At 49.1% G+C, this 13,603-nt stretch overlaps 1 protein-coding gene across 1 annotated transcript in view; it reads left to right on the forward strand.

Annotated features, from left to right (window-relative positions):
• Window positions 1–13,603, forward strand: part of LOC310844760 (MAM and LDL-receptor class A domain-containing protein 1-like) — a 28,020-nt gene that overhangs the window by 13,462 nt on the left and 955 nt on the right. The window contains exons 7-22 of the mRNA XM_083739294.1: window positions 979–1,023; window positions 2,640–2,690; window positions 3,148–3,297; window positions 4,563–4,822; window positions 4,922–5,006; window positions 6,376–6,435; window positions 6,843–6,914; window positions 7,749–7,814; window positions 8,216–8,365; window positions 8,588–8,847; window positions 8,934–9,018; window positions 9,492–9,569; window positions 10,797–10,946; window positions 11,619–11,878; window positions 11,960–12,044; window positions 13,050–13,199. Of these exons, the coding sequence (XP_083595420.1) occupies window positions 979–1,023; window positions 2,640–2,690; window positions 3,148–3,297; window positions 4,563–4,822; window positions 4,922–5,006; window positions 6,376–6,435; window positions 6,843–6,914; window positions 7,749–7,814; window positions 8,216–8,365; window positions 8,588–8,847; window positions 8,934–9,018; window positions 9,492–9,569; window positions 10,797–10,946; window positions 11,619–11,878; window positions 11,960–12,044; window positions 13,050–13,199 (2,007 nt within the window). The remainder of the gene's footprint in view (window positions 1–978; window positions 1,024–2,639; window positions 2,691–3,147; window positions 3,298–4,562; window positions 4,823–4,921; window positions 5,007–6,375; window positions 6,436–6,842; window positions 6,915–7,748; window positions 7,815–8,215; window positions 8,366–8,587; window positions 8,848–8,933; window positions 9,019–9,491; window positions 9,570–10,796; window positions 10,947–11,618; window positions 11,879–11,959; window positions 12,045–13,049; window positions 13,200–13,603) is intronic.

Consider the following 13,603-nt stretch of genomic DNA (forward strand, 5'->3'; position numbering starts at 1 on the left):
ATAGCTACTTTGAGATACCCAAATACCCACATCTCTTTTGAACAATTTTCACATGGGCCTTAAGTCAGTTTGTAACTGCTTAAGTTACAAGATTAAGATTTTTTGGGGGGAAATATACAATGAATTAAAAAAGATGATGGGGATAACTTTTACTAAAAAACTGGAGGCATTTCTATTAAATATTTTAGATAAAGAGATCCCAAAAAATCTAAGAGAGGTATTCTTGTATGCAACCACAGCGGCTCGTATTCTTGTGGCCAAGGGATGGAAATATCATGAGGCTCCAAAAATAACAGATTGGCAAATCAAACTGCAGGAATTGGTGGAGATGGCTCAACTGACTAGGAAACTCAGAGGAAACTCAAAGCAAAAATTTGCAGAAAAATGGGATGGTTATAGAAGATACGTTCAAAAATACAATAATAGTTTTGACTCCATGCTAGCATTCGAGTGATAAAGGAACTAAAAGGAGGTGGACAGCAATTAAGGATTTATTATGTTTTCAGAATGTATTAGAAAAATTATATAGAAAGGTTTATTGCTTTGTGTACATTCAAATGTAACATAAAATATATGCAAAGGGACTTGACAAGAAGTCAAAGTTGAAGAAAATATTTTGGAAGATAAAAGGGGAAAAATATTTACTTTCATTATTATCATTTTGTGTGCGTGTGTGGATGTGTGGGTGTCTGCACATATGTGTGTTGTTGTGTGCAATGTTTGGGAGGAAATAAGATGGTAAATAACAAATAAACTAAATATTGATGTATGTATTTTTTATTTCTTAATTATATTTAGTGGTAGTATGGCTGTATTGGTTTTTGTAACATAAAATCATTCAATAAATCAGTTTGTAACTGCCGAGTCATAGCCTGGGACTCTATGAAATAAGATGACGGACATAATAACTGGCAAATCATCTTGACCTGGTCAGTTTCTTCAACTCTCAGTGCATAATAATTTTCTTTATTCCTCCAGATGTCTCCAGTTCTACGACTCTTCCTACAACAATCCCAGAAACAAGTGAGCCAGAAATTTGGGGGGGAAATGTACACAATTCAAAGACGGTCAGAGGGAACAGGCCAGAATCCTAGATTAACTAGTTAATGGCCAAGCTTAGTGTCAGTGTGAGTCTGGAAAGACCTGGGTTGGAATATCTACTCAGCTATGAAGCCGATTCAAGGGTCTTGTGACCACCATGCTCCACTTTGAACCTAACCAGCATCAAGGGCCTGCTTTGAGGATGGAATGAAGGGAGGGTTGAAGAAACCTGGACAAAACAACGGAAATGAAACAAAGATCTGGAGTGCCAGAGACCGAGGAACTGGGTGTTAGTACAACAGGGGATGAGTTAAGACAGGGGTCAGCAAACTTTTTCAGCAGGGGGCCGGTCCACTGTCCCTCAGACCTTGTGGGGGGCCGGACTATATGGGGGGAGATGAACGAATTCCTATGCCCCACAACTAACCCAGAGGTGCATCTTAAATAAAAGCACACATTCTATTCATGTAAAAACATGCTGATTCCCAGACCATCCGCGGGGCCAGATCCGGCCCCTGGGCCTTAGTTTGCCTACCCATGTCTTTACCCATAGGAACTATTAAAAGAAAACCTTTACAGAAAGTTAAAACTTAGATCAGGGGTCAGCAAACTTTTTCAGCAGGAGGCCGGTCCACTGTCCATCAGACCCTGTGGGGGGCCAGACTATATTTTGAAGGGGGGGATGAACAAATTCCTATGCCCCACAAATAACCCAGAGATGCATTTTTAAATCAAAGCACACATTCTACTCATGTAAAAACACGCTGATTCCCGGACCGTCCGCGGGTTGGATTTAGAAGGCGATTGGGCCGGATCTGGCCCCCGGGCCTTAGGTTGCCCACCCATGAGTTAAGAGAACAATGCAACAGCGAGGGGCCTTTTGTTTGCTTCCCAGTTTGTCAGATCCTTCTGTTCAGTGTGAATCCTCCTCTTACGTTGCTGTGGCCTTTCCATTAACAATAAGTTAAGAGAACTACAGCAGGTAGCGAGCGGGGACTTATCACCTTCTGACCACATACCCCTCATCTGTCCCAGTTGGGGACATCCCATGTTTTCATGGCAGAGCATGCGGCCATTTGGGGTGCTGTGCTCTCTTGTGATTTGGGGCTGCATTCTTGCCCCCCCAAAGGACTTTTCTGGAGCTGTGGTCTTGTGCAGCAGTTTTGGGGCACCATGCCTTTAAAAAAGCACTTTCCAGGACTGTGATCTCATGTGGGTCATGTGACTTGGAAGATGGCATCCCGGTTTTTCCCCTGTGTTGCTTTGGAGTGAGCCTATCTGAACCCATCTTGGGAACAGAGTCCATCTACCCCAGTATTACTGAGTCCATCTACCCCAGTATTGTCTGCACTGACTGACAACAGCTCTCCAGGATTTCAGGCAGGGGACTCATCCAACCCTACTTGGAGATGCTGGGGATTGATGCTGAGATCTACTGCACTCAGCGCTCTGCCACTGAGCGACGGCCATTCAGTATCACACATCAGTTGAGGTTTTGGAAATGCACCAATTGAAGCGATCAATTAATCAGTAGAAAGGTGGGTGACTGGTGAGCTCAAAGACACATCCCTAAGTTGACCCTGTCCTTCATTTTTCAGCGCCTCTCTTCACCACCCCACTGTGGACAACCATGCCAACTCCTGCACCAGGTATGTGGACACGATGGGAACCTAGAGACTGAGCCCATGGCGGGGAGCATTAAGAGGGAAGCAGTGCTCTGCCCTGGTAGAAACCCCACATCTCCCCTCCTTGTCTTGCTCAGGGATGGACCACCTGGTCCCTTAGAAGATGGCAATCTTCCTTGCCTGGCTGGCTCTAACAGGGAGCGGCTACCTCCTCCCAGCTGGGTCCATGCAGCCTGAGGTCACAGGGAGGGGGACAAGGGACCATCAGCTGGAGGGGAGAGAGAAGGGGGCAGGTGCACAGAATGAAGTGGGCTTCCCTCCAGAGTTTCCATCGGGTAACCCACCAGCATCCAGTGGATCAGAAGTGGCCATCTAGTTGCAGGATGAGGACCACATAAACTGCATTTGGTCCACTTCACCCAGCAGTTCCACTGGGCCTTCCATGGATGCACACAAACCCTTCTCTTTCTTGCTTTGCCAGATCCCTGGGTTCACTGCGATTTCTCTTGCTCCTTTGACGTGGACTTCTGCTCCTGGAGACAGCTGCCCTCGGACGCATTTGACTGGAAGCGGCACAAAGGCCCCACATCCTCAGCAGACACTGGGCCGCCCTATGACCACACTTCAGGAGGTGAGGGGCAGACCGTGACCACTGCAGGAAGCCTTCCAGAAGGCCACTGTCTCCTGACACTCTAAAAGAAATGTGAGAGGCCCTCAAAGACAGCTGGAGGCAGAATGTTTTCAATGCTTGAAGTTTGCTGTGTTATTATAATGTTGGAAGCCACCCAGAGAGGCTGGGACAACAGAGGCAGATGGGCAGAGTATCAATATTATTATTATTATCATTACTTAGACTTCTTAGATTGCAGCAGCGGCAGCCCTGGAATCTGGGCACCTTATTCAACATACAGTGAGGGCAAACTGCCAGATGAGGGTGCAATTCCCTGCTGCACTGGAGCAGGAATGTCCAACAGGTTGATCGCAATCTACTGGTAGATCCCTGGGAGGTTTTGGTCGATCATGGTCGATCGCTGGGTCCCTTTCCTTAGCGTTTGCAAAATAGAATCTGGCCCTGCCCGCCATTGTTTCACGATCTGCAGAACAGAAGATGGGGTTCACTCAGTGAGGCTGCTTCTTTCCCCAGGGAACTGTTGGTGGGTGGCTGTTCCTCTTCCTCCCCCAAAATCCACCCCCCCAAAAACGGGGCTTTCCTCCTCCCAAAAAGAAGCTCAAAATCTGAAATATACTCGGAGTCCTGCAGTGATTTCATGTTCTTTATTGCAGCTTGTAAACAGTAATTGAATTTCCCTCCAAACCTCAGGCTTTTATATGCATTATTTACACAATGAGTCCCATCTGATTGGCTGATTCTGCTTCCTTCCTAGAACCTGATTGGGCCACTCCTGCAGGCCAATCAGTTGTAGTATTCTAGGATCCGACCTGCTTAGTACATAACAAATACTTTGCCCAGCACCCCTAAAAAATGCTGCTTTACTTCTCCTCCCTACAACTTTGCCCTGAACCCATCACTGCCAGTTTTTAATTCCGTAAGTAGATTGCAGTCTCTTGGGTGTTGGCCACCCCTGGACTAGAGCATCATTCCTGCCAGTGGCCCAAAGGTCTTTTAAAACCACAAGCCAGCAATTCTTGACCAAAATTCGTTTCCCTTCCACTCCATAGTTCTCTGAGGCAGTCACCTTCACCATGCACAGGAATTTTCCTGTTTGAAATTGGAATGGCAACATCTGGACCTCACCCCGAAAATCAGGCCTTTGAAAACCATGAGCCAGCAATTCTTGACCAAAATATGCCCAAAGGTGGCACTGCAGTCGCCAGCTCTCCAGTGACCAGACAATCTCGGGATCTGTCCATTTCACGTGTGGCTCTCTTTTTCAGGGGGCTATTTCATTTACCTGCAAGGAAATGCTGTCAGCCCAGGAGATGCAACCCACCTGGCCAGCCCCACCTGCACTTCCCGCCGCCCTCGCTGTCTCTCCTTCTGGTACCACATGTATGGCGCAGCACAAGCAATGGCGCTGCGAGTTTATGTGGTGTTTAAAGGTGCGTCACCTCGGCTGATCTGGACCCGAACTGGGAACAAAGGCAACCATTGGCACAGAGGGGAAGTCAGCGTGGCTCCCAGGGAAGAAATGCAGGTAACAGAAACCCTCGCAGGTGAGGCATCGGCAGGTGTGGCCAGCAGCACCTGAGCCTTGGCTGGCCATGAACTGACCAGAGATTCCTTTTCTCCCTAGATAGTCCTGGAAGGCAGGCGAGGGGAAGACTTCCGCAGTGATGTGGCTGTGGATGACATCTCCATGGAAGAGGGGTATTGTCCAGGTAAGATCCCACCCCACCCCACAACCAAAGCTTCTCAGTGGGGCTGCTTCGGGATGGGAGTGGGGAGAGCGTCAATGGAACATTCAGTTTTGCTGAAGTGGGGTTTTTTGTTTTTAATGACCCTGCAGTATTTGTGTGTGTGAGAGAGAAACAAACTTGGCTTTTAAATTTTGGGTGTTTAATATTTATAAAGAAGTGAGAGCTGGACCATAAAGAAGGCTGATTGCTGAAGAATTGGTGTTTTTGAATTCTGGTGCTGGAGGAGACTCTTGAGAGTCCCATGGACTGCAAGAAGATAAAAATCTCCATTCTTAAGGAAATCAGCCCTGAGTGCTCACTGGAAGGACAGATCCTGAAGCTGAGGCTCCAAGACTTTGGCCACCTCGTGAGAAGAGAAGACTCCCTGGAAAAGACCCTGATGTTGGGAAAGATGGAGGGCACAAGGAGAAGGGGACGACAGAGGACGAGATGGTGGGACAGTGTTCTCGAAGATACCAGCATGAGTCTGACCAAACTGCGGGAGGCAGTGGAAGACAGGAGTGCCTGGCGTGCTCTGGTCCAGGGGGTCACAAAGAGGAGGACACGACTAAACAACTCAACACCAACAATGTTTATAGAGGGGACATGGGTGGCGCTGTGGTCTAAACCACTGAGCCTCTTGGGCTTGCCAATCAGAAGGTTGGCGGTTCGAATCCCCGTGACGGGGTGAGCTCCCGTTGCTCGGTCCCTACTCCTGCCAACCTAGCAGTTCGAAAGCACGTCCAAGTGCAAGTAGATAAATAGGTACCACTCCAGCGGGAAGGTAAACGGCATTTCCGTGCGCTGCTCTGGTTTCACCAGAAGCGGCTTAGTCATGCTGGCCACACGACCCGGAAAAACTGTCTGTGGACAAACGTCGGCTCCCTTGGCCAGTAAAGCAAGATGAGCGCCGCCATCCCAGAGTCGTTCGCAACTGGACTTAACTGTCAAGGGTTCTTTACCTTTGCCTTTTTAATGTTTATAGAACAGATTTTTGATATTTGTCAACTTCTTGGGAGGCTATATTGGCAATTAAAAATACAGATCATAATAAATGCTGCTGCTGATGTCATTTCACCAGAGCCCACCTTGGTCTATCTCCCAAAGTTGCTGCCCTCCCCATCTCCTCCTTGGTCCCTTCAAGGTCCCCAGATGATGAAAGACCCGCCAGGCTTTGGTCACTGGCTGCTCCCAGAGGGTCCTACATCCTGAGCCCCTATACATTTGGAAGCTAAGTGTTTTGTGTCTGCCGATTTGCAATGTTGGGCACTTTTAGTGAGGACATTCTCCCATGAACCCCAGACTAACCTGAAATTTATTCTTAAGGAACAAATGCAATTTCTCATCGTAGGACATACACCAGCAACATCCACCCCGGCCACCACCAGCAGACCAGCCACACTGATCCCAGGTGAGAATAAAGAGGGTTATGGAGATGGGTGATTGATAGGAGATGGGTGATTGATGGGTGATGGAGAGAACTGATGGGTGATGGAGAGAAACTGCCACCATGATCAGCTCAGTGCCTCCAACCACAGGTGAGTTCTCCAGGGTCAAGAATGTTGCTGACATTTCAGTTTTCTGCTTCCTTTTCTGAGTTTCCATCTGGATATTAGATTGGGAAAACAATCACAGGGGACTGGTGAGCAACAAAAGTCGACCCAAAACACTGAAGTCCAGTCTCAGTACCTTGAGCTACTTTGTGTGTACAAAAGCATTCTTTATGTCTGGCTGCTTTCGGTCCACACACCTCCTGCCCCAGACAGCATGGGACGCAAGCTAAGATGAAACGATTAGTTCCTGCTCTCTTTATTGCAGAAACATCGGCAGCAACCTCACATCGTAGCTCCTCCGCCAGCACCACAATCAGACCAGCCCTTCCTACCACACGTGAGTTTTCATGAGTTGAGATACCCATGAATTTGCTCCGCGAGTGTTGCTGGCATTTTGGTTCTCTGCTTCATTTTCTAAGGATTCCTCTGAATATTGGATTGGGAACCATATTGTGCATTCCTGGTCTTAAATTGCAGTTTCACTGAGCTTCCGATTCCCAAATCCCCCTGGAAGGAAACATTAAGAGATTGGCTTTTCCTTAACAATGCAGGAATCAGCAAGAGCTTTTATTTATAACATGGTGGGCCACCTTAAGAAATCCTTCCGTCTCATCTGAGGTTTTGGTAAAGTGCAAACTGTACTGATTAATTGTTGGAAAGGCAGGCAATTAATCAACACAAAGATGTATCCCTTAATTGGCTTTTTCTTTCACCCTCTTGGCTTAATGGCTTCCTCACCAAAGTGGGAACAATCTCTGTGGTTTGCAATCTACCACTGATGTCCACGTCAGGAGACCAGTCAGCAGAATCCATGAGGGAATACTTACGTTTGTGCAATGGGAACGTCCCTCCTGTGCCCACCAGACACCCTGTGTGCCCCCTGATGTTGTGCAGGGGTTGTGGTGGTCAGCAGAACACCTAGAGTACAACATGGGAAAAGGAAAGGGGAGATTGTTTCATCCAGCAAAATGCAGCGCTTTCCCAGGTGGAACTTGCATCACATCACAGCGTTGAATTCCACCCTAAACTAAGTATCTTAACATTGAGACTTTCTATGGAAACCATTCTGGAAGCCACTCTGTGACTGCTTTTAGGGCTGCTCCTTTCTGCTCCAGATAGCATGGGAGATATGGTTGCATTCAAGAATCTATTCTGTTTCTCATCATTGCAGAAACATTGTCAACCACCTCATTTCGCACCTCTAACACCACGATCAGAACAGCCCCTCCTACCACAGGTGAGTTTTCTAGAGTCAAGATCACCACAATTTCAGTTGTCTGATACATTTTCTGAGATTTCCTCTGGATACTAGATTGGATTCAAGTACGGCTTGCTAAGGGGAGCATTAGGAGTGGACTCGGAGCTGGACTTCAGCCTTGAATTCTTCTCCTTCTGAACTCTTCATTTTGGCAGGTGTTACTCTGGAAGTCCAGGACAGCATTAGCACTGGCATACAGTTGGATCGTGTTCCTCTGCTGTGGTCTGGGGGATGGGGACAGGGGGAGAAGGAAACCAATTGTGTATTTCTGGTAATGAACTGCAGCCCCACTGACCACGGAGTCCTCCTGTCCCAAATTGCCATACTGGACAACCCGCCCCTCCAAACCTCCACACCAACCTTTCTCCTTGCTTTGCCAGAGCCTTCCCTTCACCCTGATTTGTCTTGTTCCTTTGACATCGACTTCTGCTCCTGGAGACAAATGGCCTCCAACAGTTTTAACTGGACGTGGCACAAAGGTCCAACACACACAGCAGATACTGGACTGTCCTCCAACCACACCGCAGGAGGTGAGGAAGATCAAACTATCACCATTTCCAGAAGCCTTCCAGGAGACCACTTTGGCCTGGACTGGCACCTGGAGCTCTCAATGAAATGGGGCAGCCAGCCATTCCTCCAAAGGCCTTATATCAAGGGGTCCTGCACTTGGCACTCCTTCTACATGCCCTGGTGGCAAACTGCCAATAGAAGGTGCTGCTCCCTTACATGTGTGGTTCTTCTCCCCCCCCCAGAGGGCTATTTCATCTACCTGCAAGGCCATCTTGCCAAAGAAGGGGATGCAACACGCCTGGCCAGTCCTTTCTACACCTTCACCAGGCCCCGCTGCTTCTCTTTCTGGTACCACATGCGCGGTGCGGCCCAAAGAAATGCCCTGCGACTCTATTTGGCCTTTGAGGGCGGATCCCGTGAGCTGATCTGGTCACAGTCTGGGAACAAAGGGGACCAGTGGCACAGAGGCGAAGTCAACATGCCTCAAGGGAAGAAAGCACAGGTAACGGAGACCCTATCAGGGGATGCCCCTTGCAGGTGTGGCCTTGTCTGGCCATGAAGCTGATGGGAGATGCCTTTTCTCCCTAGATAATTGTGGAAGGCGAACCGGGGGAAGACGTCCACAGTGTCGTGGCTGTGGATGACTTCTCCCTGGAAGAGGGAGATTGCCCAGGTAAGATCAATGCTGTGTCTGGATGGGAGAGCAGAGCATCAGCAGAGCTCTGAATATTCCCGGTATAGCTTGTTATTTTGGCAATGCTGTGCTCTGTGGGCATGAGAGAGAAACATCCAAGCTATTGTAATCCATGTTTCATGTTTACATGCTAATATTTGTCTAATCGGTTTTCCACAGTAGGTTACTTTGATGTTCAACAATAGATACATTAACAAATCCTGCTGGTGATGTTAATTGTCAGTTCTTCAGAGCCCACCTTGGGTTGTGTCACAGGCTCAATCTGCCAAACATGCCTCCTCTTCAGCCCCAGCAAGGGGTCCCTGGTGTGGGATGAAGGCTGCATGTCTGGAACCCAGAAGGAGGCTTCAGGCACCGGCTTCTCCTGGAGTCTCCTGCATAACTGGCATCAATACCTTTGGAAACTAACCATTTTGGTTTGACACATTTTCCATTCCCAATTCTCCACATAGGACTGACACCAGCAGCTCTCACACCTCTCCCCATCACCCCCACCCCCACCACCAGCAGCACAGCCCCTCCAGCCACAGGTGAGCTTTCCTGGCATAAAGATCCCCTTGATTTTCCCCTGTGGCTTTTGCTGGCCTTTCCGTTCTCTGCTTCATTTTCCAATGTTTCCTCTGGATACACACCTGGATTCTAGTGTTGCTTGTTAAGGGGAGTGCAGAGCACTGGCGAGCATCAGGAGTGGTTTTGGAGGTGGTCTTCCGCACTGAAATCCTCTCCTGCTGCATTCTGCATTTTTTGAAGACATTGCCCTGGAAGTCCACAGAAGGAGCGCAGGGTCAACAGTGGTAATCGGCTGCATTGGGGGGAAGCGGGGGGCCTCTAGGACAATGGGAGAAGGTACCAAAGCCTACATTTCAGGTTATGAATCTCTCCTCCGCTGACCTTGGATTCGCCCAGTTCCCAAAGTATTAGATATGTTATTTCCTTAACTGTGGGTCTAGAGAACATTGCAATAATCAACGAGAGCTTTTGCTTATACAGTAGTACCTCGGGTTAAGAACTTAATTCATTCTGGAGGTCCATTCTTAACCTGAAACTGTTCTTAACCTGAAGCACCACTTTAGCTAATGGGGCCTCCTGCTGCCACTGCGCCACCATCGTGTAATTTCTGTTCTCATCCTGAAGCAAAGTTCTTAAGCCAAGGTACTATTTCTGGGTTAGCGGAACCTGAAGCATATGTAACCTGAAGCGCACATAACCCGAGGTACCACTGGAACATGGTTGGTCCATCTTAACACATCCTTTTCAGTCTTTCTCTTCACTGAAGATTGGTGAGATGGTGAAACATCTGTTAAGATAAGCCCATCACGTGAAAAGCAAAAGCTCTCACTCATCTTGGACGTTCTTCTCCAAACGCATTGTTGATGATGCAGGGACCAGACTGCCCTTCCCTCCTCACGTTCTGGGCTTCCCGTGACCCTCTTGTGACAATGGATCTGCAGTGGCCATCCAGCTGCAGGAAGAGCAACACAGAGACTGCATGGGGCCCACTGCGTGCAGCTCTTGTCCCTTGTGGGCCTCTGGAATGGGCCTTCCAAGGATGCATGTCCACCTTTCCCATTCTCACTCTGACTGTGGCTGCTGTGGCCCACAACAAACCAAGGGATTGGCAGTGCCCATTCAGTTCCAAGAAGGGTGACTTCTAGTATGGGCATCTGCAGACAGAAGCTGGGCGCACGCACACTCGGTCCTGCTGGACTGACATTTCCAGGGAGGCCCATCAACCTTTCTCCTCTTGTTGTTTCCAGAGTTTCCTGTTCAGTGCAAGTTCTCCTGCTCCTTTGATGGGGGCCTCTGCTCCTGGACACAATCAATTTTTGACACCTTTGACTGGGTGCGGCACAAAGGCCGAGCAGCCTCACCTGGCACAGGCCCATCTTCTGACCACACCTCTGGAGGTAAGGGAGAGATCAATATCTCCAGGGCAGGGAAGACGGGCAGATAGGAGACGCTCACACTCTCCATGAAATCCAGGGGCCACCCAGCCTCAGGCACCCCAGAGCCTTCCACCAAGGATTGCAGATGCAGCAGTGGAAGCTCAAACTTTCTCCTCCAATCGCTGGTGGTAACCTGCCAGTTGAGGCACAATTGCCTGGGACACGGGTGGCGCTGTGGTCCAAACCAGTGAGCCTCTTGGGCTTGCTGATCAGAAGGTTGGCAGTTCAAATCCACACAATGGAGTGAGCTCCCGTTGCTCTGTCCCAGCTCCTGCCAACCTAGCACTTCGAAAGCACACCAGTGCAAGTAGATAAATAGGTACCACTGTGGCAGGAAGGTAAACAGCATTTCCATGCGCTCTGGTTTCCGTCACAGTGTCCCGTTATGCCAGAAGTGGTTTAGTCCTGCTGGCCACATCACCCAGAAAGCTGTCTGCGGACAAACACCGGTTGCCTCTGCCTGAAAGCGAGATGAGCGCCACAACCCCATAGTCTCCTTCAACTGGACAACCGTCCAGGGGTCCTTTACCTTTACTATTACCTGTTTTCTGTGGTGATCAAGTGCCACCACAGCTCACCAGGGATCAGGTAATGTAAGGATTCCTCACATTCCTATGTGCTTCTCTTTCTCAGAGGGCTACTACATCTACCTGGAAGGTAACCAAACCAACTCGCAAGAGGGGGCACACCTGGTCAGCTCAAAGTGCAGCCCCACCAAACCACAATGCCTCTTCTTCTGGTATCACATGTATGGCACATCCCCAAAAATGGCGCTGCGCGTTTATGTGGTCTCTGGTATCGGAAAACCTAAGTTGATCTGGTCTCAGACTGGGAACAAAGGCGACCAGTGGCACAGAGGTGAAGTCAGTGTACCTCAGGGAAGAGGTTTGCAGGTAATGCAACCACAGGTGTGACCAGCAGCACCTGAGTCTTGTCCACCCCTGAAACTGACTAGAGATGCTTCTTCTTCCTAGATACTCCTGGAAGGGGTGTGGGGGGAAAACTCCCAGAGTGTCGTGGCTCTGGATGACCTCTCGATAGAAGCGGAAGATTGCCCAGGTGAGACTCCCCAGTCTGTTCCAGTTTGGCTGTACATTATTAAATAATGTAAATAAATTAAATAAATAATTTTTTATTTCTACCCTGCCCTTCCCGGTTCAGAAAAACAAATCTAAAACAATTGATGTAACAAAAAACAGCTTAGAATACAGTATAAAACGTGAATAACGATAAATTCAGAATTCAAAAATCAATTTAGGGGGGGAAATCCATCCAATAAACATTAGATGACCACCAGGGCTAGTTGGCTAAAGTCCTATTTGGGCCAGCACAGAGACCAGGGGAGAATTAGCTGTGGGGTCTCAGAGCGGGGAATCTTCATAAAAAGGAGAGGGGGAAGGAAGGAAGGGGAATAAAAGATCAGGCTAAGTTCAGATTGAAAGCCAGGCAGAATAGCTCTGTCTTACAGGCCCTGTGGAAGGAGGTTGAATCCTGCAGGGCCCTGGTCTCCTGGGACAGAGCATTCCACCAGGTCGGAGCCATCACTGAGAAGGCCCTGGCCCTGGTGGAGGATAGTCTGACTTCCTTAGGGCCCGGGACCTCTATGGTGTTGTTATTCATGGACCTTATTATTATTAGATTAGTGTGGGCTATTTCAGTGGCGTAGCGTGGGGGTGCAGGGGGGCCGGCCGCACCGGGCGCAACATCTGGGGGTTAGGGTTAGGGGGCGCAAATCCATGGGTTAGGGGGCACAAATCCATGGGTTAGGGGGCACAAATTACTTGCCTTGCCCCGGGTGCTGACAACCCACGCTACGCCACTGGGCTATTTTAGGGGCCATGGGTGGCAGGAGGAAGGGGAGAGAAACATCCCTGGCTTTTTACGTCAGCACTTTATTAGTATTGTAAATCTCACGCTGGGTTGAGAAGCGTGACCCTGAGATGATGCAAGACCAGCTGCGCACCAGCCTGAGCATGAACAGGGAACGTAAAGAGGTTTAGGGGAGTGTCTTCTACATCAGGCTAAAGATGTACTCATCCACCTTTCTCCTTCTTGCTCTGTCAGGTTCCTCCACTCGATGCAATTTCTCTTGCTCTTTTGATGTGGACTTCTGCTCCTGGAAACAGCTGGCCTCCAACGCCTTTAACTGGACGCGCCACAAAGGCCCAACGCCCACGTTAAACACTGGACCAGCCCAAGACCACACTTCAGGAGGTGAGGAGGAATGAGGGCATCCCCACTGGGGGAGCAGGACAGATAGGAAACCCGTGTGCCCTCATGAGCCCACCAGTCTTAGACATTCCAGAGGCTTCCGCCAGGGATTGCTGATGCAAAAGGGGAAGCTGGAATTGTGCTCTCCTTGTAATAATAGCAACCAACCAGATGAGGGCTGCTGGTGGCGCTGTGGGTTAATCACAGAGCCTAGGGCTTGCTGATCAGAAGGTCGATGGTTCGAATCCCCGTGATGGGGTGAGCTCCCATTGCTCAGTCCCTGCTCCTGCCAACCTAGCAGTTTGAAAGCACATCAAAGTGCAATTAGATAAATAGGTACCGCTCCGGCGGGAAGGTAAACGGCGTTTCCGTGTGCTGCTCTGGTTCGCCAGAAGCGGCTTAGTCAT

Source organism: Podarcis gaigeae (genome assembly GCF_964106915.1).
Source record: "Podarcis gaigeae genome assembly, chromosome: 5".
Classification (NCBI taxonomy): Eukaryota; Metazoa; Chordata; class Lepidosauria; order Squamata; family Lacertidae; genus Podarcis; species Podarcis gaigeae.